Raw genomic sequence first — 26,997 nt, forward strand, 5'->3', positions numbered from 1 at the left:
TCTTTTGGCTAGTTGACCAATAAAACGATTTGATTGGTTCGTTATTATTGGATAATTACTGAGCAATCAATACACATTTTGATAACTTTGACCTAACCAAAGACCAACCTGTTTTATACAATTGAATGCAGGAACCATTTACGCATCTGACCGTTAACTGTTAATTACAGTTGACCTCTCAATCACAGACATTATATTGCGCTATTTTAATTGTTGGAACATGGATGAACCTACAACATGTTATATTGAGAAACGAACAACTAAACCTCAATAACAATGCTGATCTGTGTTGGTGTTTTGACCCTGTGATGCTCTTTTATTGATTAGAATATGGACGATCATCGCAATGTGATTAATAAACGAACAAGTGTACGCAGTATAAGATGTTAATCTTTGTTGGCCTTTTGTCCCTGTAGTTTTTCATTGTATTATTATTAATAATAATTGTATACGTATATATTATGACCAAAGTGTTCTTCATAGCAATTGTGTATCGCAGTGTTTCATCTGGCATAGTCTCATCCACGTTATAATGGTCAAGAATGACGATTAACATACCTTTGCATTTCTAAAATATCTATTCTAGGTTTGCTTTCGATTTGGTATTGTGTACTATGTACACATGTCTTTAAAAATTTGAAATGAATGTACATGTATGCAATCTTTCTTTTTGATTTATCTTGTTAGTCTCTGTTTTGTGATGTAATCATTGTATCCTTATTTTGAATTATCCATTCTTTGCTGACGGTTTGAACTCTTAAACAGATTATTTGCTTCTATTATGATTCATGTGTTTCTGAGCAATAAAGCCAATGGTTTGAACTGTTCTGATTATTGTGCGATTAATAAATATATTAAATTAAATGTGCAAGCTTACTAACCTTATAACAAAATGATGTGATTGTTTTATATTAAGTAAAGGTATTCAAATTTTGGTTGAAGGTTGAAAATAAAACAAACATTACAAATGATTTGTCAATATAGAAATGGGATGGATTATATTATTATATTTTATTATATTATATTATATTATAAGAATTTATTTTCTTAATTACCCCCTTTTTTGAAAGGGTGTTTTTACGCCGTTACCCGTGGGACGCATTTCACGCAAATTCTATTTATATAATAGCTGATGACGTAGCTGTCATTTTTTATTTCCGGTTTGTTGAGAAAAAGTTCTCTGATATGCATTATAAAAAAAACCCTAAATCTGTAAATTGTTGTGTGAATTATCAAGAAAACGTTTGTAAAACGGGATTAACAGTTTTCTAAATAAACGGTTAGTTTAACATTTCTTTAAATTTTAAATATTTTATTTTCAAACATTTTCTGGTTCAAAATGAAGTGTTCTGTTATGATCAAGGGGAAGTAACTGCAATGGATTTGAAAAGTAGTTCTAAATGTTGATATTATTCACTCCTTATTTGCAATGAACATTTTCACTGTTGTTATTTCACTGATAAAACTCCATATTTCATCGAAAAGTATGAAAGAAAATTGTTTCTTTATTGGTAAAGTAACATATCAGTTCTAAAACAAAATAGGGTTAAATATAATGAGGTCAACTTATTTTCTTGGAGAAGCATTAGCGTTAGATATGAATTGTTACATAAAACATATATACGATAGCGTTATTTGCTAGGTATTGAGTTGATATATTATGTATATGTGCTATAATGCATCACATGCTTTTTACAAAATTATATGTTTATTGTACCTTATGCGATTGTTCATACGTATATTCATTGATGTTTTTTTTTTATTTTATGTATTAAACGCATTATATCATTTGTTACCTCCTCTGCATTATTTGATTATGAGGAAAAATAATCTACTTTTACCATACTGTCTTAGTTAAGACATAATTAAATTTGAAACTTTATTGATATCGAAATATTTACATTCATAATTGGCTAGATCATTTACAATGCGCATCATTTAACAGCCGGTTTGACCCTGGGCATACAAGATCACATGAATGTTTCCGAAATGAATTTCAATGCTTCAATGAAACCTCCTTATGAAAGTCCCTGTGAACATCATTTAAGTTGTGTTTTACATACTCATGTATTATATTAAGCTATGAAATTCTGAAGTTTTATTATAGTTTTTTATTATATTTTGAACTTGATTCTTTATCTTCTATTTTTATTCAAGTCAAGAACTATTAAAAGTTTTGATAAAAATGAAAATGAATATTGATCTGATTGAAAAAAATTCAATGAGGTAGTTCATGAGTTGAATACAAAAGAAGTGCATTAAACAATATTAAAAATATTTGAAAATAACATTTCCAGAATATTGTGCATGAGAAATTATAAGTATAAATGTAAACAGTATTTCTGCTTTATAATTAAATGAAATCATTCCAACAACGAAATAAAATAATAGTACTAAAAAGTGCACTTTCATTATATATTGAAATATTGTAATGGGCACAACCAACACTCATAGCGCGATGATGAAGCAAATGAAACATGCATCCTTTAACAAAACAGAGTTGGTAGAGAAATGATATGCCAACACTTCGACACAGCGTTTATAATATCAATGGAGATTGTTTGGATGAAGAAACATGAACCATTGTGAAGAAACAATACCAACAATTTTTCTTATGGGTTTTTAGAAATACCATAGTGTGGCATATACATGGTTTCATTGGACAGACCAACCCTAAAATTACCGCCAACTATTAACTATTCCATATCATTAACTGTTGTTTTTTTCTTCTGCCAGGCTTCACCGACTACACACATTTGTATTCTTACTTCACACCTTTTTTCTGCGCGTTTTGTCATGTTTTATCCTGTTATTGCTTACATGTGTACATGCATATATTCTGAAAGACAAAGGTCATATTGTGTTCACTTTGCAGGAATACTTATTTCTAATACTTCAGTTTTTAAAAGTAAGCAGTGATGAGGGTTAGGACTGGGTCAGGTATATTGTTGCATGCGATGAATATTAGTGTACTAATAAACATTCCTTTGTTTTATTGCTGTGTTTCGAAAATAGCTACCTCTGATTGGCTGACTTATTTTAGCAATGACCTTTTTAACTTTCCTTTCAATACTGCTTATAACGGCATATATTTGCATTTACATGTGTATTGTTTTTTCAAAAAACAAACAAACTTGGCGTCATTATTTGTCTTACAAGTACACTAATTATATGTTTCGACTGAGGTGAGCGTTGGATTCACCGGGAAGCGCTTGTATTCTATCATCTGGAATGCGGTGATGACATTAAGACTCTTGCCTTAATTAACATATGTATGAGACTTAACGATCGCATGTTATGAAATCATTTTATTTTACAATTTAGGCAGGACAGCTCGAAAAATAGTGTACAAATGAACTGTATCTCTTCTTTCACTGACTGTTCCAATGCGGTTACTCAAACATTTGTTGTTTATGTGAATTAAACTATGTTTTGTGAACGTAATATACTATTGTGTGAAATAAATCTTGTAAATGTGTTTTGCATCTATTTAACTTAAAAACAGGAAGAAAGAAGTCAATAATCTAACGCAGATAAGTACTAAGAAGGTTTTTCGAAAAAGCTCTCCACTACAGGGTGCGCACATTTCTAGAAAGGGCGCACACTTGCAGCATCGGGCGCACACTTGCTGTTTGAAATAGTGCAAATGCAAGGACAACATTATTTTCAATGCAGAGCTTTGAAATGTATATACTTAAATACCCTTTGATCAAGTCTTGTGGGTAGGTTATTTGATATTTGTTCTTTACTTATTGAAAATGTGTGTAAGTGTGGTGTCTGGCAATTTCCTAGAAAAAAACGCAGGCAACCCGTTGTAATGCAATATGTTTATTCGAGAATAAAATATATCAAACTATTAACGGAAATCGTTAAAGCCGGACAAGGTGAGGGTCGTTTATCAGGATGGTCCATCAAAGACTGAAATAACCAACATTTTGTAAAGGTATGAGGCGCATCAACATAAATTCATAGAAAAAACTCGGGCTGTACAATGTGAAAAGAAAGCTTTCTAGTTCTTTCAAAGCCAAGTGTAAATCAAATATATATTTTAAATGAAAATAAAAATGTAAAATGGTTTATAATGCACCGTAAACTTCACGTTCGGCAGCTCTGACCTAAAACTGATATTTTAAGGTACATTATCAGTCTACATGACTAAATATTGTTGACATGAACGTCTCTGCTATTTAAATTTAATTTAAACAGCTAATCTCAACTGTTTTGGGCAGAAATAAAGTTGGAATATTTTTATAACCTTGGTGCTGTAGTTTAAATCGAAAATATGAATACAGTGCTCTCATCCACATTTGAATATATAAATAAATTATCAATGTTTTCAAATACAACATAGAATTTTGCCAGAGACAATTTTTTAATCATATAAAATTATTTTTAAAACCATAACTCTGGCCTTGAACATCGTTCAGTTTCACTCAACAGACTCATCATTTCCGTTCACACCATGACGCTCGTGTTAATCTATCAGATATAATTCTACCTTTGATAGGTTAACAATGTGATATGAACAAGTGCGTGAAGAGACAGACGTTATACTGTCTATAAGCACCTGTACATGTATGCAAAATAGGAGAGAAAATTCAGAAATGTACTGTTACCGCGTCTGAACATACATGAACATACGAATGGAGATAACTTACGTAATACTCTCTATTTGCTTCGCTTGCAGCACATCCTCCTACAATTCCACCACTTGCACCATCGGCATCGTCCAAAGTCTCTCTCGGGCCACCGGCAGAACTTTCTGCACCTGCATCGCCATCCCGAGCTAGTATACCCGTTTCCCATCATTGAGCCCATCATACCATAGCTTCCGTATCCGCCTCCCATCATGCCGCCTCCCATGTCGCCGCCTCCCATTCCACCACCCATACCACCACCGCCAGACATGCCCGCGCCCATGCCTCCACCGGAATAGCTCCCAAACATCCCACCATCCATCATGCCCCCAGCCATACCACCGCCTCCCATCATGCCATCGCCCATACCACCGCCTCCCATCATGCCACCGCCCATACCACCGCCGCCATACATGCCTCCACCCATTCCGCCGCCGCCATACATGCCTCCACCCATTCCGCCGCCTCCATACATGCCCCCACCGATACCGCCGCCGCCATACATGCCTCCACCAATACCACCGCCTCCATGCATGCCTCCACCCATACCACCGCCGCCATACATGCCTCCACCAATACCGCCGCCTCCAAACATGCCTCCACCACCGTAATGCCCACCGTAGATCCCACCACCGCTCATGCCACCACCGTGTCCACCATGACCTTTGACAAAATAATAAAGAACATGATCTTTTGTTCAATCATTGCTTAGTGTGATAACAAGGGCGTACAATCAATGTAGTGTATCTTTTAGTCGTTTGTTTATTACGTTAAAGATATCTAGCTTACAGATGCCCTATAAAAGCCTTGTTTTAAAATTTTCGATTACAATGTATAAATATTGAAAACCATTATGTAAAGCTGCAATCTCACAGATAGACAGTTTTGACTGTTCTTTTAATGTTTATATCGGAATGTCTTCAAACCATTCACATGCAATAACTCATAATAGAACAGACTTCACTTGTTGGGGAAACTGCCGAAAAAAATCATTTTTTATTTAAGCTTCAGTAACGCTTTAAGCCACAAAACATCAATTTTTCAATGCAAATAGTAAAAACTGCGATCGTATCTTTTGTCAGCAGTCTTATATCATTTATTTAAGGTATTTATGCAACAATTGGTATATTCCATGACAAAAGAACTGTCAAAACGGTTAATATGTGAGAGCGTAGCTTTAAATGCGACCATCCTAAATTATTAATCAATTAATGCTGACTTATTCCCTATACCCTCATAAGGTCATTTTAATAACAATACAGCTTTCTATCATATGAATGTTTTGAACACACTAACACTACAATTAAGATTAATTATGAAAATATTACCTGTATAAAAATAATGTAAGAACAATGTTGAAAAGACTGCGTACACTCTTAAGAATATTTTCAAAGAAACTTTGTAGCCCTTAAAGTATTGATTCCCCTTAATCCGGACACCAATGTTGAAAACACACCAAAAATGACACTTTTCCATCTAACTGAGTGTATTGTTGGAAATCTAAAATCAGTGAATCTTTGTCCACTCTCTGGCATTGACTATGCCCACTCGCGCCTGATAACGTGGGTTTAATATTGAAGAATTATAAAAACAGTCTCATTGGCTACAGACTCATGGGTGGCAGTGTCAGTCTGAGATAGTGAATAACATATTATTTACATGTAACTGTATACATACTGAGAAGGTATTGAAGACCATTTTCACTCATTGCTAAATTAACCCGAAAGAGTTAAGTAAAAGAGAAAAGAAGGGCATAAACTTAAACTTTCCCTGAACAGTGTTTATACACCAACACTTCGCGGAAACCGGGTCAAATTTTCGGCAGAATTCTTAAGTGTATCAAGATTAATGACAATAATAAACATAAATTATCTTTAAAGTAAAAAAAAGCTCATAAGAATGTAACTATTACCTAAATTATATCAAAACAAAAATAGTGCGCGTAGCCCCATTATGTTTTAATAGACTTGTATAAAAATATTTATCGCTCTTCGATGATTATTTTCCCCCCATTTTATCTTGTTTGTTTTTTTATACAATATGTTCATCCTATTTAATTAGTGTATGATTAAACATAGTAATATGTCTTCTTTCGTGCAATATTCATTTCGTGTATATTAATATGTTACCATTACCACAGACCGAAGCTGCCCCCGATGAAAATACTAGAATCAAATGATCTGGAAGGATAAACTTTGAAAACGTTGATCTCACCCATATATCTGCGAGACATCCTGCCACCGTACCCGTAACCCCATTTATACCCTGAAATAGAAATGTAAATATATGAAATTAGAATCTATCGCATTGGGAACTTTCGTGTTTCTAAAAGAAAAGTGATTCAAAACTATTAAGCAATTAAGAATGCTTGATTGCTTAGATAAATTTTAAATGCGAGAAAATCTTGATTCGATCTATAGGACGTACATAAGCATTCGTGTTTGTCAGTCAAAATAATTTTCTAAAACGTATTTTGATACACTTAAAAATACTTTAATATAGAATATTAAACGAGAATTTCTCTGTAGTTTCCATTGTAATTAATAAATACCAAACTATTTATCTATTTTAACAAATCTTGTATGTTCGATTAAATATATTTAGATGGGAAATTATGCTGAATACAATGTCCATCGCCTCTTGAACCGGCTAACATCCCCATTCACTGGCTAATGCCCCAAACACTAACTTGCACTCGCAAACGCGCCTTGTATAAGCTTACGTCCCTAACACTGGCTAACGCTCTTTTTGCACTTGCGAACATTCCCTTGCACTGACTGATGCCCCCTATCACTGGCTAACGCACATTGCACTGACGCATGCGCCCAAAGCACTAACCAATGCTAATAGCGACGATTAACACCCTTTAGCACTGGCTTTTTAAATCGTCATTCAATAATCCCCAATAAAATATAACGAAAATAGACTAGACATTGACCATAGCACCAACATACTATTAGATAAAATTGTATAAGCATGAGCGTGTCTTTATGTCTATATGTTAATAGGGTTCCTTAAAAACATTGACACGATAACTGTATTGAAATGTATTGTTAATATTTAATACTAATTTAACACATAGATGTAAAAATCAATAAATAACAACAGCTTAGAAATAAAAATAAAAAAAATCCAATAAGTATGTAAGTCTTATAAAAGTATCAGTTGGAATATATTGTACAAATACATTAAATTGAATGGAATTTTAAAACATAACAACAACACAACTACAACAACAACATACGATATACAAATGCAAGTTAGATTATAAGTCATATAAATCAATACAAATAAACATCTTACCATCGCTGAAGGCTTGGAGCGCTACGAGGGACGCAATCAGAAGACCAACGATCTTACCCATGATGAGGCCGTCAGTGTCTTGTAATTTGAGGCTTACACAGCGCAGTATTTATACTGCCTAGACCTCAAAAACAAGAAGGTTATACTCTTACCGTGTCGTTCATCATAGTTTACTTTTTGTTATTTTATTAAAATTTTAGTTAATCATTATTGTTGTTTTTATATTTACATTTTAGATCGACTGTTTTCGATTAAAGGTCATATATAAATATATATATATATATATATAACGTCCGCTTCTGTGTGAGATATATTTCTTTACAGTATGCATGGTTTAACAATTTATTAGACTCGATACGCATTTATAAATAGACACTAAAAACGCGAATAAGGCAAGCTAGTACATAACGCGACCCACTGGCACTTTGTCAGTTAAGGAGCAAATAGAAATTACTTGAAAAGGTGTTAGAGAACGATTTTTTTTTTAATTCTTCTACCGCCTTAACCTTCCAAATTGGGAACAATTTTAGATATTGATAAAAATGAAAAAACGAATTCCAAAAACATAATAAAGTAACAAAATATTTTGTTAAAGACAATATAGCTAGGGCTGGTCTTGACGAAGAAGATTGTTTTTGGTTTCTCTAGATAATCATAATTCGGTGGCAAACACACTAGAGAAGATTTATGTATTTTTCGAAAAACTGGACCCTTCTTCTGATACGGAATACAACATTTAAAACCTAGTTAAAGGACAGTAAATTGCTTAGACCAGCTAAATAGGCGAGCAATGGCTTCTTGCTTCTACAAGTAAAAATGACACGTTATTGTCTCTGCCGATTGAAAAAAACTAATTTAATTTAATTATTATTAATTTTAATTGTTATTAAACGGGCAGTTAATATGTAATTGCATGCATTTGACATTTTAAATTCAGTTATGCAGTTATGATTTCTATTGCTTTATAACTGTGGTCACCGTTTATGAGAGGGCTAAGTAATTGTTTAAAATCATTAGCAAACTTTCAAGGTTAAAACCGCACGATTTCAGTTAAACAGAGGGTATTTTTGAACTAATAAGATTCATACAAAAAATGTTTAATGATGAAAAAAGGTTTGACATTGCGAATTTGATGATGAACAGAACAGAAGAGGACATTATTCTATTCGACGTATTCCCACATGGTATATATTAATACACAATTAATTTTCAACAGAGAGCTCGCTGAATATAAAATTAATTTGCAAGTCACCTTGGTAATGATGTTCTTAAATTGCAGGCTACCTGTGAAATGCATTTCTTAAATTGCACGTTGCCTGGTTATTGAATTTTATAAATTTGAAGGCTACATTGGTGATGAATTCCTAAAATTTTACGTTTAATGTATAATGAATTTCATCAAATTGCAAAATGTCCATGAAACGAATTACTTCCAGGTAATTATTTTAAACACTGGTTAACTGAGTTATGAGTTTTTAGATTGTTTTAGAACCATTAATCAAAAATAAATATCGTCATATCTTCTTTATGAATACGACGTGTTAAAAGAATTAATGCGTATGCGTTAGAAAATGAGACGTTTGGTGTTATGCGGTTTAAAATAGTGAGAACTAAAAGAAAGTTTATTAAGTTTATAAGATTTCAACGTCAATTTGAATTTGTAAGCAAGCAGAATACTAATCAATTAATCTTGGTGAGTTACCGATTGGAATTTAAACTAACTTAGATTATTACGCAGAAAATGTAAATGGCTCAAGACCACAGTTATCTGCCCCCCGTTGATCCGGATGTGAATACAGAAAAAAGAGTGCCTGTGTTCAAGTATCAATATTTTATTAAAATTGAATGAAAAAGAAACAAAAAATGTTCTTTTTGCAGAGAACTTGACTGAATTTGACACTCCATTGCAGAAATTGATAGTTTTCAGTGTAAATATTGGAACAATCATAGCTTGTGGAAGTCTGAAAATTAGTTGTTTGTAGCCGATTGATTCCTTGGCGGAAGGGTTATGTATTTGAACTCAATTTTGACAGTCGGGTCAATGGTCAACATGGTGTTTTCTTGTGATTGTATTTTGTGTTGTTCTAGAGATGCCATGTCCTTGTTTTTAAATTGGGATGTGTATTAAGTCAAAAGCCAGGTTAGTGTCTATATGAAACATATAGTAAAAATAACTGTGGTCTCACGCCAAATATGTTAACTTACTTTATCTACTATAAATAGTTACAACGTCCTCAGACAACATCGGGTTACATTTAATGAACTTTACAATCGTATTAAAATTTTGAAATGAAAGCAATGTTCAAATATTTCACTACATATAGGTTTATCGGTAAATGTCAAGAAAATAGTTAATTGATTTACAAATTCATCAATTCACATTAGCTGTTGTTAGGTAATGATAGGCACCTCCCGATTCAAGGATTTTTTATATTCTGTGAACGAAATTTAAAAGGAATGCAAAAGTCATTTTTGTCACGACTATAGTCTTTAAACGCTTTAGCGCTTTTATAATCGGTATTGATTGTTAAAGCTTCTGCAACGAACATTCTTTCAGAAAAATATGTTCTGCAACGTGCATCGTTGAATAGCACTGACACATTGGATCCCCGTTTAATATCCCCCCGGACGACGATTAAGTTTTTATTAAGAGGCGCGGCGGGTAATCAAACCTGCGACCCGTCGATTGGCAGTCAAGAGTGTTACCACTAGACCGGATCAGACTCAATTTTACATCCAAAACCCCTCAACACTTTCAAATATACTCCGACACACGTTCATAACAACGTTATAATTCGCGTTTTCTAACCAACCTGGATCATTGCAATAACCTAGATCAAAAACCTTGTCTCAGCTTCATTCGTCAAAAATTTAAATGCAGTTGTGGATGCTACCATAGCAGACCTGGCATGAACAAATATATTTATTTTGTTTGACCGCACAATAATTTCAGCCTTTGATACCCACTTTAGTACTGTAGCAACAAATTTATTAAAAATCGTAATCTCCGCCTTGTTCTTAATCTTAACCATTCATGATACCAACCAGAAACTAGGTACGAAGAGACATGTTGCCAGTCCTTAGACGGTTATCAGGTAATTGAACTCTGGGTTCTTAAATTGTTGAGCTATGCCACTTGATCGAATACGTACATTTAACAACATTAGCAGTTGTTTACTATACTTCTAGATAAATAACTAGTTTCTACTTTCATCAAGTTATAAGTTTGTTGAATTACTTTAATTATTTCCTAATCATGGCTATAATGCAATTATTCAAGGTAATTACAACACATATATCAAACTATCAAACAATGCATTATAGCTGAGTAACCAAATCCTGAAGGTCACAAGATGTTTACTTCAGCAGATTATGATTTTATTTTAAATAATTACAAATAAGACGTGATATAGGTAATTACGACGCATAAATGTATTCACTCATATATGGATAAAAAACAGTAATACTGGCCTTATCTGGGTTTAATGTTTTTTATCCGACGATATAATATAAGTGCACTTCACAATGCGGATAAAAATATTCTTAAAATGAAAGAAATTAATCTTAAATATTTTTGTTTCAAAAAAGACGAAATCTGACAAAATGAAATATTTTTAAGTATATCTGGTATAAGTACAACACAATTCAAGAACGACCAGAATAACGTCAGGCCCAGTATCGAAGTTATATCGTTCAGTGTCAGTCATCTCCCTTGAACAGGATGTTCATCTTAATGCAAATGTTTATTAAATCAATTTGTAACTTCGTTACAACAGTTATGGTATATACCGTTTTCGATTTCTGAAATCGATTTACTTCTTTATGAATCGTTTTAATGGGGACTGAAATAAGTCATATCTTATCATGCGAGTCTAAGAAAATAAAAGTGTTTGCGAGTGCTTATCTTAGGGCCGAGAAGTCTAAACCTAGGTCTATGTATCCCATTCATTCATTTTTTCACACACTTTCAAACGATTACAACAAAAGAAATTTCCCAATCAAATACTTAAATACAAATTTACAGAATTTAAACTCATTAAATTGTGTAATTAAACTTGTTAACATTTAAAATGTCATAGATGACACATTCACCATGAAACAACGTTATAATTTATTTTTGATATATGACTAGTGTAATATGTTTCGAAGTAGCGTCTTGAATGATCATTCTGTCTATGTCGAAGTTTTGTGTTTTTGGTGATGTAAAACATCAAATTAGTATTAAAATATTAATAACATATCAATAAGAAATTAAATAAAACCGTATATCCATTCAAATGTAGCATGTTTATGTTGTATAGTTAAATATTTCTTTGGAATATATTGTGACATGTGACATGTGCTTTAAATTGTCATGTACGTATTCCGTAATTCAATTTAACTTTTATACATATAAATATTTTTTATCGGACATCTTTAAGTGTAGTTCGAATTAAAACATGGATAAATCACTACGACTGAACGAATTAAGCGACGATACAAGCAAAACGGTAGTTTGTTAAAATGGTGACGGGGTGATAGTGACGGCGAATGGACATTGTAACAATGGCGACAGGAGCGGAAGTGACAATGAATTGAGTTTGTAGCAACGGCAACGGAAGGGATTGTGAGGGCGAAATGGTTCGGTAAAAATCGCTACGGGAGAGATTGTGATGGCGAAAAAGGCATGGTAACAATGGCAACGGGAGGGATTGTGACGGCGAAAAGGCTTGGTAACAATGGCGACGGGAGGGAAAGCGACGGCGAAAAGGCTTTGTAACAATGACGACGGAAGGGATAGTGACGACGAAAAGGCTTTATAACAATGGCGACGGGAGAGATTGTGACAGGGAAAAGGTTTGGTAACAATGGCGACGGGAGAGATTGTGGCGCGAAAAGGTTTGGTAACAATGGCGACGGGAGGGATTGTGAGGGCGAAAAGTCTTGGTAACAATGGCGACGGGAGGGATTGTGACGGCGAAAAGGCTTGGTAACAATGGCGACGGGAGGGAAAGCGACGGCGAAAAGGCTTTGTAACAATGACGACGGAAGGGATAGTGACGACGAAAAGGCTTTATAACAATGGCGACGGGAGAGATTGTGACGGGGAAAAGGCTTTGTAACAATGGCGACGGGAGGGATTGGGAGGGTGGTGAAAAGGCTTTGTAACAATGACGACGGGAGGGATTGTGAGGGTGGCGAAAAGTCTTGGTAACAATGGCGACGGGAGGGATTGTGAGGGCGAAAAGTCGTGGTAACAATGGCGACGGGAGGGATTGTGAGGGTGAAAAGGCTTGGTAACAATGGCGACGGGAGGGATTGTGGGGGCGAAAAGTCTTGGTTACAATGGCGACGGGAGGGATTGTGAGGGCGAAAAGTCTTGGTAACAATGGCGACGGGAGAGATTGTGACGGGGAAAAGGCTTTGTAACAATGGCGACGGGGGAGATTGTGAGGGCGAAAAGGCTTTGTAACAATGGCGACGGGAGAGATTGTGAGGGTGGTGAAAAGGCTTTGTAACAATGGCGACGGGAGAGATTGTGAAGGCGAAAGGTCTTGGTAGCAATGTCGACGGGAAGGATTGTGAGGGTGAAAAGGCTTGGTAGCAATGGCGACGGGAGGAATTGTGAGGGTGAAAAGGCTTTGTAACGATGGCGACGGGAGAGATTGTGAAGGCGAAAAGTCTTGGTAACAATGTCGACGGGAAGGATTGTGAGGGTGAAAAGGCTTGGTAACAATGGCGACGGGAGGGATTGTGAGGGCGAAGAGGCTTGGTATAAATGGCGACGGGAGGGATTGTGACAGCGAAAAGGCTTTGTAATAATGTCGACGGGAGAGATTTTGAGGACGAAAAGGCTTTGTAACAATGTCGACGGGAGGGATTGTAAGGGCTAAAAGGCTTGGTATCAATGACAACGGGAGGGATTGTGACGGCGAAAAGGCTTTATAACAATGGCGACGGAAGGGATAGTGACGACGAAAAGGCTTTGTAACAATGGCGACGGGAGAGATTGTGAGGGTTGTGAAAAGGCTTTGTAACAATGGCGACGGGAGAGATTGTGAAGGCGAAAAGTCTTGGTAACAATGTCGAAGGGAGGGATTGTGAGGGTGAAAAGGCTTGGTAACAATGGCGACGGGAGGGATTGTGAGGGTGAAAAGGCTTTTTAATAATGTCGACGGGAGAGATTTTGAGGGCAAAAAGGCTTTGTAACAATGTTGACGGGAGGGATTGTGCGGGCGAAAAGGTTTGGTAACAATGGAGACGGAAGGGATTGTGACGGCGAAAAGGCTTTATAACAATGGCGACGGAAGGGATTTTGACGGCGAAAAGGCTTTGTAACAATGACGACGGGAGGGATTGTGAAGGCGAAAAGGCTTATAACAATGGCGACGGAAGGGATTGTGACGGCGAAAAGGCTTTGTAACAATGGCGACGGGAGGGATTGTGACGGCGAAAAGGCTTTGTAACAATTGCGACGGGAGGGATTGTAAGGGCTAAAAGGCTTGGTATCAATGACAACGGGAGGGATAGTGACGGGGAAAAGGCTTTGTAACAATCGCTACGGGAGGGATTGTGATGGCGAAAAAGGCTTGGTAACAATGGCGACGGAAGGGATTGTGGGGGCGAAAAGACTTGGTAACAATAAAGATGGGAGGGAGAGTAAAAGTGAAAAGGCTTTGTTACAATTGTGCCTGGAGGAATAATGACAACGAACCGTGTTAGTAACAACGGCGACGGGAGGGAATTTGATGGCGAATGGGCTTTGTTACAAATCTGGTTATTAGAAACAACGGCGACGGGAGAGTTAGTGACGGCAAGTAGGCTTTGTTCTTATGGTGACAGGAAGGGAAGTGACGAGGAAACGTGTAGGTAACAACGGCGACTGGAGGGAAGGTGACGGTGACTAGGGTTTTGCAACAATGGTGACGGAAGGGTTAATGGCAATGAATTGACTTTGTAGCAACGGCAACGGAAGGATTAGTTACGGCAAATCGGGTAAGTAACAACGGCGACTGAAGGGATAGTTACGGTGAAAGGACTTTGTAACAACGAGAAGGGAAGTTACAATGATGTGAGTTTATAGCAACGGCAACGAGGGTAAGTGACAGCGAATCGGTATATTAACAACAGCGACGGGAGGGGTAGGGGTAGTGGTAGGGAGGGGTAGTGACGGCAAGTAGGCTACGTAACAGTGTGGACGGGAGGAATAGTGACGACAAAAGAGAAATGGGAGGGAATCCGACGGCAAATTAGATAAGTAACAACGGCGACAGGAGGGAGAGTAATTGCGAATGGGCTTTGGGGCTCCAAGGGAGGGATTGTGACGAAAAATGGGTTTGTTGCAACGGTGACGGGAGGGGAAGTTACGGCAAATGGGGGTTTGAAACAATGGTGACATGATAGTTATTGACAGCAGCGAATTGGTTTTGTAAAAATGGCGACAGGAGGGTTAGTGACAGCGAATGGGCTTTGTTACAATAGCGACAGGAGGGTAAGTGACGGCGAAAGGGCTTACTAGTAAAAATGAAGATGGGAGGGTATTGATGACGAATGGTCTTTGTAGAATGGCGACGTAAGGGGAAGTGACGGCGAATATGGTTGGTATTAACATCACGAGAAGGGACGGGGAACTGGAGTATGGGCGAATGGGTTTTGTAGCAATGGAGACGTGAGGGGAAGAGACCGCAAATCAGGTCAATATCAACGGCGACGGGAGAGAAGGTGCCTGCAAATGGTGTAAGTAACAACGATAACAGGAGGGGTAGTTATGTCGAATTGGCTTTGTAACAATGGACACGGGAGGTGAAGAGACGGCAAATCGGGTTAATATTAACGGCAACGGAAGGATAGTGATGGCGAATTAGGTTGGTAACAACGGTAAAGAGGGTGTTTGTTACAGCAAATGGGCTTTGTTACAATGACAATACTTTATGCATTTAGGTTGCAAGTATTTTATTCCTGACATTCGCCACTACAGTACCCTCAATGCTTTGATTTTAATTGTTAACCGGTGGGGGTTTAGATTGGGTTAGGTATATTAACCAAACAGACTGCATTAAATGGTTCAAGTATGATGTATTTTGGCTTTCTGGTTTTGTGGATGAATTGAGCAGAAGTGTTTAGTCTTCCTTGAAACTGTGCTTGTCTTAGATTAGTTGTATACTTTATATTTTAGTAAAATTCAAACCACAGCACATATACATACGTTACACAACATATACTTTTGGAATATAACTACTTATTTTACTTATTTTTAGTCAAGTAAGCATGCAATGAATATCAGTTTTTTAAATAAAACACACTTTGTGTTATTGCTATTTTTTATTAAGGCTGCTCATATGGCCGAAAAGTGAAAAATGGTCATTTTGATTGACTGACTAATTTAGGCAATGACCTTTGAACTTTTGTTTGAACAATGCTTATAATGGCATATTATTGAATTAACATGATTTTTGCGACATTATTTGACTCACATGTATGATACTGATTATACGTTTAGACTAAGGAGAGCGTTGGATTCACCTCGAGGCGCTCATATTCGTTTATCTAGAATGCAGTGATGAAAATAAGACTCAATAAAAATATGTATAAGGGTTACCTAAAAACTTATAAGGGATTATGTTTCAATGAGTGTTGATATGTAGCATTCAGGTTCGGTATACGTAACATTGTGTTGTGTATGTAAATTAAATTATGTTTTGTGAATGAATACACTATTGTGTGAAATAAATCGTGTAGTTGTGTTTTGCATCTATTAAACTATTAACACAGAAAGAAAGAAGTCCAAAATTCAACACAGATAAGTAAGAAGAAGGTGTTTCGAAAAGGCTCTCCACTACAGGGTGCGCACATTCCTATCAAAGAGCGAACATCTCCAGCAACGGGCGCACAATAGCAGCATCGGGCGCACAATTGCCGTTTGTGAAAATGCAAGGACAGCAACTCCAGGCCCATAATGGCATATTTCCAGTGTTATATCTTATCAGCAGCGTTTGTTTGATTATGATATCTTTGAATGGAAAACATTATTTTCGATGCAGAGCTTTGAGATGCATATACTTTTAAACTCATTGACCTTTTGATCAAAGCCTTGTGGGAATGTTATTTGATATTCTGTTCTTTACTCATAGAACATGTGTATAAATGTGGTGTCTGACAATATCCTAAAAACAAAACGCAGGAAACCCGTTGTATGCAAAATGTTTATTCCAGAATAAAACATATCAGACTATTAACGTAATCGTAAAAGTCGGACAAGGTCAGGGTCGTGTATCAGGATGGTCAATCAGCGACTGAAATAATCAAAATAGGTATCATAATGATGGAAATACATAGGAAACATCGGACTTTATAATGGAAAAGAAAGCTATTTAAAGCCCTTTCATAGTCCAGTGTAAATATAATAGTGTAAATCAAAGATATTTTATATAAAACACAATAAAACTGTATAACGGTTGGTACTGCACTGCACCGGCAGCTATGACATAAAACTGACATTTTAGGGTAAATTATCAGTCTAAATAACAAAATATTGATTACCTGAACGTCTGTTTAACCTCTGTTTAAAAATAAATTTTAACAGCTAAGCTAAACTGTTGTTTCTTTTTGGCAGAAAAAAGCTTTAAGTATTAATATAACCTTGGTGTTGTTGTTTGAATCGGCAGAATGAAAAAAGAGTACTTGATATAACCACATTGGAATACATCACTACATAAATCAATGTATTTAAATGCAACCTGAAATCTTGCTTGTGACAATATTCCAATAAATATTATTAATAAAATTGCTCAGTTTCATTCAACAGTCTCAAAGTTTCCGTTCGCTCCATGAAGCTCTTGATAAATCATCAGGATGAATTCTACCTTTGATAGGTTATCAATGTTATATGAACAAATGCGCGGAGATGCACGTTATGCTGTCTACCAGCGCCTGCTTACGCAAAATAGAGGATATAATCCAATTATATTGTCTACCCGCGTCTAAACCTATATAAACAGAAACATGGAGATAACTCACGTAATACTTTTTATTTGTTTCGCCTGCAGCACATCCTCCTACAGTGCCACCACTTGCACCATTTACACCGTCCAAAGTCCCTCTCGAGCCACCGGCAAAACTTCCTGCACTTGCATCGCCATCCACAGCTAGTATAACCGGATCTCATCATTGAGCCCATCATACCATAGCTTCCGTATCCGCCTCCCATCATGCCTCCACTCATGCCACCACCGCCCATCATGCCTCCACCGCAATAGCCTCCATACATCCCACCATCCATCATGCCACCACCCATACCACCGCCACCATACATGCCTCCACCAATACCACCGCCGCCATACATGCCTCCACCCATACCCCCGCCGCCATACATTCCTCCAGCCATACCACCGCCGCCATTCATGCCTTCACCCATACCACCGCCGCCATACATGCCTCCACCCATACCACCGCCGCCATACATGCCTCCACCTATACCACCGCCACCATACATTCCTCCAGCCATACCACCGCCGCCATACATGCCTCCACCCATACCACCGCCACCATACATTCCTCCAGCCATACCACCGCCGCCATACATTCCTCCAGCAATACCACCGCCGCCATACATGCCTTCACCCATACCACCGCCGCCTTACATGCCTCCGTCCATACCACCGCCGCCATACTACCTCTTCCCATACCACCGCCGCCATACATGCCTCCACCAATACCACCGCCGCCATCATGCCCCCACCAATACCACCGCCGCCAAACATGCCTCCACCACCGTAATGTCCACCATACATCCCACCACCCATCATTGCACCACCGTGTCCACCATGACCTTTGACCAAATCAAACAGAAATTGAACTCTTGTTCAATCATTGCTTAGTTTGATAACAAGGGCGTACAATCAATGAAGTGTATCTTTAAGTCGTTTGTTTAGAACGTTAAAGATATTTAGCTTATAGATGGACTATAAAAACCTTGTTTTAAAAGCTTTAATTATAATGTATGAATATTGAAAACCATTATGTAAAGGTGCAATCTCACAGACAGTTTTGACTGTTCTTTTAATGTTTGTATCGGACTGTCTTCAAACCAGTTTTATAACATAACTCACAGCGCAGGAGTGATATAACCCCATGCAATATAGTTCATATATTACTAATGTAATAACTATGCAAATTAGGTAAACGCATAAAGAATGTATTCATACGCGCTGTCAAAAAACGTGAAAAAAATCAGAAACAATGTTTCAAAATAAATCCTGTCGGTCTCAACAAACTCAGCTCCACGATGAAACGAATGGTGAAGATTGCTGGGCATTATCCAAATAAACGCCCCCCCCCCCTGATCACAGCGACAGAAAATACCTCGTCCAGGAATTGAATCATGAATGACAACAATGTTCCTGCGAACCAGATTATGCAAATATCGGGACACAAAAACATTGCATCTTTAAACAACCATAGCTACATAAATCCAAATCAACACAAGGAAATATCAAACTTGTACACCAGTGAAAATAACTGCACAATGCTCAGTCTATGCACACTGTTCGTCAGCAATTTTCAAGTTCACACAGTCACTGATTCCACATGAAAACTCACTTTTTCTGTTGAATTTTACAACATTTTTGGTGCTCCAATTCACGTGGGGAAAACTCATTGTGCATATCCATGAAAATGACAAAATCCATGATGTAATCCAATAGCTACAAAGCAAATTCGCACTACTGAAAGCGACTGTGACTCTGACTAACGGTCTTTTCAAACTTCAACCGCCAAATGACATGTATACACTCGCGTGATTACTAATGACGTCACAAAGTTAAGACATTGCTCTCATTATTGATTTGCCTAATTTAAAAAAAAATGTATTCTTTTTTTTAGTTAAACCTTACTAATATCCCTCAATGTAAATTCGTGGCTCTAGGACACGAGAATGTGTATTGAATAAACTTTGACCTAGATTTCGACCGTACATGAGTTATGTTATAAATAGAATCGGCAACGCCTCGTTTTTATCGCTTTAAAAAGAACTCGTTTAAAAAAACTAAAAACAAAATAAACACTCATTTGAGATCCTCTATATATACGATAACTCGCAAAAGAACAGTTTCACTTGTTTAGAAAACTGCCGAAAAAAACAACAATTATAATTTAAGAGTAAGTAACGCTTTAAGCCACAAAACATCAATTTTCCAATGAAAATAGTAAAAACTGCGATCGTATCTTTTGACAGCAGTCTGATATCACTTGTTTCCAGATATTTACGCAACATTTTGCTCATTCCAAGACAGAAAAAACGGTCAATCTCTGATAGTGCAACTTTAAATGCGACCATTTAATATTATAAATTAATTACTGCTGACTAATTCCCTTGTACCCTCCTAAGGTCATTTTGATAACAATACAGCTTTCTATCATATGCATGTTTTGAACACAATAACACAACACTTTAGATAAGTTATGAAAATATTAACTGCATAAAAAATATGTTAGAACAATGTTAAAAAGTCTGTCTACACTCTTAAGAATACTTTCAAAAAACTTTGAAGCTCTTAGAGTAACAATGATTTTAATCTCCTTAATCCTAAGACCAATGTTGCAACACCCCTAAAACGACATTTTTTCATGTAAGTATGAGAGTTTGGAACGAAACATTCTAAAATCAGTTAATCTGTATCTATTGTCTGTCTTTGACTGTGCCATATCGCGCCGGACTAAGTGGGTTTAATGTTGAAGAATTAAGGACATTCTGATTGGTTACAGACTCATGGTTGACAGTATCAGTCAGAGATTGCTATTATTACCATGTTATTGATATGTTCTTGTAAACGTAATGAGAAGGTAGTAAAAACCGTTTTCACTCATTGCCAGATAAGTGTTTTTGTAAATGAGAAAAGAAGGGCATAACCCTAATCTTTCATTTCACAGTTTTAATACACTCACACTTTCGCGGAAACCGGGCCAAATTTTCGGGAAAATTTGTAACCGTATTAAAATAAATGAAAATTAGATAATTGTGATATTTACACAAATTATACCAAAACAAAAATTGCGCGCTTAGCCCCATTAAGTTATAAAACATTTGACGCGTTTCCATGGTTATTTTCCCCCATCTTACCTTGCTTTTTTATACATTGATCGTTTTCACTGATTATATGATCAGACATAGTTACATGTATTTGTTCATGCAGTATTCATTTCGTGCATATAAATATGTTTCACTGACCGATACTGCCCCTATTGGAAATATTAGAATCAAAGGACTATTTTGAAAATGTTAATCTCACCCATATATCTGCGGGACATCATGCCATCGTACCCGTAACCATATTTGTACCCTGGAATAGAGAGGTAAATATATGCAATTAGAAGTAAAATTTAGTTTAGGTTAAACTTATTTATTTTACAACGATTGTGAAACAAGTTAGTACAAAATTATATTTATCACTCTCGTTGTCACGATGTTACGCGAGAATGTGGTCTTTTGTTGTGGAGGAAATCGGGGTACCCGGAGGAAACCTATATAACCGGCTTGGTGACTACAAACCAATGTCACACGCGCCAATGCCGGGAATCGAATCCGGGTCGCCTCGGTGAGAAGCGATTGCGAATACCACTGTGCTAACCGGACAACCTTAATTTGGTATAAGGAATGTATCGATAGGGAAACATTCGATGTTTTAAAAAGAACGGTGATTCAATACTAGCAATGAATAAGAATGTTCGATTGTTTCAAACATTAAAATACTAGGAAATCCTTATTCGATCAGTAGGACTTATATTATTATTATTATTATTATTATTTTATGTCAGTCAAAATCATTTTCTAAAATGTATGTTAATATACTTCAAAATCCTTTAATATAGAGTATTGAACGCGCATTAATCTGAAGTTTTCATTGTAATTTAAAAATACCACACCATTAATCAAACAAATTTCGGTTTTTCGATTAAATATATTTAGATGAGAAAATATGCTGAATACAATGTATATTTTATTACAGAGAGATACTGATACATTTCTTTATATTTATCTGGGAACTATTTACTTGAGGGTTTTCTAAATAAATATCTATAAGCAAACGATACGATCACAACTTATCACGGTAAATTCCTTCATATTTGCATACATGTATGTTTGATTTTTTAAAAACAAACTTTATACATTAAAATGGGCGTACTTCGTAAAAATATAAAATATATTTTCGTATTCTCGAAATTTATTGTAAAAACCTTTTCCACGCCAATGAAAACGAAACTAGTTGTATAGTATTACAATACATGAATATGGTTGATTTTGCTGCGCATATCTTTACGTATGCGCTCTACCAGGAGGGATAGGATAAACTGGTAAAAACAAATAGTGTTACCATTAAATATTGATAAACATAAAGCTGATGTGCGCGTGTATTTTCATATCCTATCCGTAATCACAAATGCGGACTACTAATACATTGATTATATTGGATAGTATAGTTCTTGAACTACCGCAATATATTGAAAAAAGTTTCACTTTTTCTTAAGCAATAATACCTTATAGAATATGAATATATACGAAAGTTAAACATATTGTTAAACGGAAGGTTCTTTTCGGATTTTTAATATAGATCAGTGGGCAGCAGCAAGCACGCAAATTTCCCCTTATACGGACTTATATGCCTCATATCACTAGCTAATGTCCCCTAGCACATATTAACGCACTAAGTAATCACTAGCGAACCTTAAGCTTGCTAACCACTCTTGTTCTTGCTACCACCCCCTTTCACTGGCTAACGCCCCTTGCACTGGCTAACAATTCCTTGGTTGGCTAACCCTTGCACTGGCTAACGCCCATTGCACTGGCTAAAATTTCCTTGCGCTGGCTAACGCCCTTGCCCTGGCAGACACACCATTGCACTGGCTAACATTCCCTTGCATTAGCTAACGCACATTGCACAGGCAGATGCGCCTTGCAAGTGTTTAACGACTGTAGCACAAGAGAATGCGCCTAGCTCTGTTAACGCCACAAGAAGTTGCCAACGCCAATAGGAACGATTAACACCCTTTAGCACTTGCTATTTAAATCGTCATCAAAATCCCGAATAAAACATAACGAAAATAAACTAGACTTTGGCCATATCACCAACATACTATTAAAAATAAAAATGTCATTTAAATGAGCGTTTCTTTATGTCTATAAGTTAATGAAGTTCCGAAAACAAGAGAATACATTGACACGATAACTGTTTATGCAATGCATTGTTAATATTTAATACTAATATAACACATGGATGTAAAATTTAATAAACAGCGACAGCTTCTAAAACAAAATAATATTTTTTTTTCCAATAAGTCTGTAAGTCCTATAAGTCTTTAAGTATCAATCGGAATAAATAGTACAACATGAAATTGAATGAAATTTTAAAACCAAACAACATAATAATAATAATACACCAACAGCAACAACTGCAAACATACGATATACAAATGCAAGTTAGATAATAAGTCCTATGAATCTATACAAATAAACATCTTACCATCGCTGAAGGCTTCGAGCGCTACTAGGGACGCAATCAGAAGACCAACGATCTTACCCATGATGAGGCCGTCAGTGTCTTGTAATTTTAGGTTTAAACAGCACTTTATTTATACTGCCGAGACCTCAAAAACAAGAATGTTATACATATATATAACGTCCTCTTCTGTGCGAGATATATTTCTTTACAGAATGCATGGTTAAACAATGTATTAGACTCGATACGCATTTATAAATAGACACTAAGAACGCGAATAATGCAAGTCAGTACATAACGCGACCCACTGGTACTTTGTCAGTTAAGGAGCAAACAGGAATTTCTTCAAAAGGTGTTCGGGAACTATTTTTTTAAATTCTTCTACCGCCTTAACTTTCCAAATTGGGAACAATTTTAGATATTTAGAAAAATCCAAAAACATAATAAAGTAACAGGATATTTTGTTAAAGACAATATAGCTAGGGCTGGTCTTGACGAAGAAGATTTATTTTGTTTCTCTAGATAATCATTTTGTGGCATGCAATTTTTCGAAAAACTGGACCCTTCTTCTGCTACGGAATACAGCATTTTAAACCTAGTTAAAGGACAGTAAGTTGCAAGAAGTAAACAACATTATTTAGACCAGATAAATAGACGAGCAATGGCAACCAATTGCTTCTACAAGTAAAATGACACGTTATTGTCTCTGCCGATTGAAAAAAAACTAATTTAATTTAATGTAATTGCAATTATGCAGTTATTTTTTTTATTGCTTTATAAATGTGGTCAACGTTTATGAGAGGGCTAAGTGATTGTTTGAGATCATAAGCAAACTTTCAAGGTTAAAACCACACGATAACAGTTAAACAGATGATATTTTTGAATAAATTAGATTCATACAAAAATGTTCTTGAATGAGATCATTGTGTAGGTAAATCCAATAGATTGATAACATATTCTTCAAACACTACACTTACTTTTTAAAGCTGAAATTTTCGTCCAACACTGTGGACATCATCAGAGCAACTGGCCTGACTATCGCTCACTCGCAGCTCTGACACTCGGGACTTCCCGCCGAATTTCCGTAATCCGGCGAAAAGTGGGTTGTAAATCCCAGAAAGGAAGGCCCCCTCGTCCCGGTTCATAACTGCCCCCTCAGTTTTGATGCAGATAGCCTCCTTCGTTTTTCGCACTCTCCAGTCTGATTCTCTCTCTATTACGCTTGCCCCCTCCCAGTCTATTTCATGATTATTTATGTTCTGGTGATCTGTGATTGCACTTTTTTCTATTGTCGATTCTGATTGTTTTCTGGTTGATCTAGTAAATGCCTTATTTGAGTTTGTTTCACAATCTTTTTTGTGTTCATTCAGTCTTATACCCACTTTTCGCCGGATTACGGCCTGTGAACAAGATTTAAAAGGAATTCTAGACGCACCTACAGTCTTTCAACGCTTTAGCGCTTTCATAATTGGTATTGATTGTTTTAGCTTCTACAACAAACCTTCTTTCAGAAATGTGTATTGTTAAAAAATGTTTACATCCAGGTGGTGGTATTTAAGTTTAATTATACCCGCACTTGGGTCAAGCCCATTCTGGGAGTGCTCCGATAAGAGTGTTTTTCATTTTATGTTTTGGAGCATACTGCACAGACAGAATGTAATCTTGGTTAGAGATACCCCGGTACTGCAACGTGCATCATTGAATAGCACTGACACATGAGACCCTAATTTAATGTCCCTCCCGGACGACGATTAGTATTCTTTTTAGAGGTTTAGCGTGTTATCGAACCTGCAACCCCTGGATTGGCAGTCAATTGTATATATATATATATATTTTGTTTGACCCAACAATCAATTCAGCACTGTATTAGCGTAGCAACACATTTATTAAGCATCGCAATCGCTGCCTTGCCCATTGTTCAAAGAAATATATTCATAATACCAACCAGAAACTGAGTACGAAGTGACATGTTGCCAGTCCTTAAACGGTTACAAGGTAAACAAGCTCTGGGTTGTTCAATTGTTGGGCTGATCGAATATGTACATTGAACGAGTTGTTTACTATACATTTAAATAACTAGTTTCAACTTTCATCAACTAATAAATTGGTTGAATTGCTAACATAATTATTTCCGTTTCATGTCGATAATACAATTATTTAAGGTTATTACAACACATATATCAGGCTAACGAACAATCCATTTTTACTGAATAACCAAAAGTGAAGGTCAAAAGATGTTTATTTCTGCAAATAACGATTTTATTTTAAATAATCACAAACAAAATACGTGATATCATTAATCACGATCCACAATTGTTTTCACTCATATATGGATAAAAGCTGTAAGTTTAAACGTTATGTATTTTACAAGGATTGGGAAGAAAGCCAAAGTAGCTTATACTAAGTCACTCTCGTTGGCACGATGTTGCGCGAGAGTGTGGTATTGTGGTGTGTGGGAAACCGGAGTACCCAGAGAAAACCCACTTGCCCGGCTTGGTGATCACTAGCCAAACTCACATGCGCCGGGTCGCCTTGGTGAGAAGCAAGTATGCTAACCACTGCGCTAACCGGACAACCGTAAAAACAGTAATGCTTGCCTTATCTGGGTTTTTAAATTGATGAACGTGCACTTTCAATATTGATTATAAGTATCTTCCATGCCTGAGAGTGTGAGATAGGTTCACTCCGACCCGAACGTAGGGTGTTTTGTTGAAACGAGGTTTACCGAGTTTCCGCAAAACACCCATGCGCGAGGGTCGAGATGAACCTATCTTAGAGGAGCGGCTATGGTAGATGCTTTTATCCCACCTCAGTTAAACAAAATAGAGTTAAAATATATTCTCTTTGCCAGAACTCTTGTGCGTAGTGAAAATAAATTAGTATGGATATGTGATAATTCGTAGTAGTCATTGATATGAACGCAGTGATTTAGATTATGTTAATAGTCAAATCGGTCCTTAAATAGTTCTGAGGAGAGTGCAGCATTATTTCTTGTATGGTGCGTGAAAACTTTTTTATGGTGCCATTTGAAGCGTTAAATAATAATTAGCATTCTAAATATTGCCATAAGACAAGGTTTCCATGATGCTAAAAACGACAGTCTTCAACAAGTTAGGTTATTGTGTAATGACAATAAAAAAGAAGTTCCATCCGGGTACTTTTGTTTCTTGGCCGTGGGCAAGAATTTCTAGCATAGTTAATTTTTTGGATCTCTTTATCTGAGGTGGGTGAAAAAACATTCTGAACTGATAGAAATTGCCATTAAACATAATTATTTTGTTCCAAAAATTAAAGAAAACAAATCAAATAATAGTTTCTGATATATATCTTGTATATACAAAGTACAACAAAATTCAAGATCGACCACAAAAACGTCAGGCCCAGTATCGAATGTATATCGTTCAGTGTCGGTCATCTCCCCTGAACAGGATGTTCATCTTAAGGCAAACGTTTATTAAATCAAGTAGTGACTTCGTTACAACAGTTATGGTATATACCGTTCTCGATTTCTGATATCGATTTTCTTCTCAATGGATCGGTTAATGGGGACCAGAATATATGCCATTTTTTATCATGTGAGGCTAAGA

General features: G+C 36.4%; 1 protein-coding gene and 1 pseudogene across 1 annotated transcript; both read right to left on the minus strand.

The window, feature by feature from the left end:
• Positions 1–3,812: 3,812 nt before the first annotated feature.
• On the minus strand, positions 3,813–8,057 carry LOC128203524 (acanthoscurrin-2-like). The gene is made up of 4 exons (XM_052904970.1): positions 7,941–8,057; positions 6,852–6,902; positions 4,659–5,300; positions 3,813–3,918 (listed from the first exon to the last, which is right to left on the minus strand). Exons 1-3 carry the CDS (start codon positions 7,999–8,001, stop codon positions 4,669–4,671), a joined length of 744 nt encoding a protein of 247 aa, XP_052760930.1. The 5' UTR covers positions 8,002–8,057; the 3' UTR covers positions 3,813–3,918; positions 4,659–4,668.
• Positions 8,058–17,946: 9,889 nt separating this feature from the next.
• LOC128246337 (uncharacterized) lies at positions 17,947–25,001 on the minus strand (annotated as a pseudogene).
• Positions 25,002–26,997: the final 1,996 nt, after the last annotated feature.

This window comes from Mya arenaria, chromosome 9 (assembly GCF_026914265.1).
Source record: "Mya arenaria isolate MELC-2E11 chromosome 9, ASM2691426v1".
Lineage (NCBI taxonomy): Eukaryota > Metazoa > Mollusca > Bivalvia > Myida > Myidae > Mya > Mya arenaria.

Coding starts and splice junctions, on each gene's coding strand:
- LOC128203524 (XM_052904970.1), bottom strand. CDS start 8,001: ATGGGTAAGATCGTTGGTCTTCTGATTGCGTCCCTCGTAGCGCTCCAA. Junction 6,903..7,940: donor GCTCCAAGCCTTCAGCGATG/GTAAGATGTTTA, acceptor TTTCTATTTCAG/GGTATAAATGGGGTTACGGG. Junction 5,301..6,851: donor GATGTCTCGCAGATATATGG/GTGAGATCAACG, acceptor ATTTTGTCAAAG/GTCATGGTGGACACGGTGGT.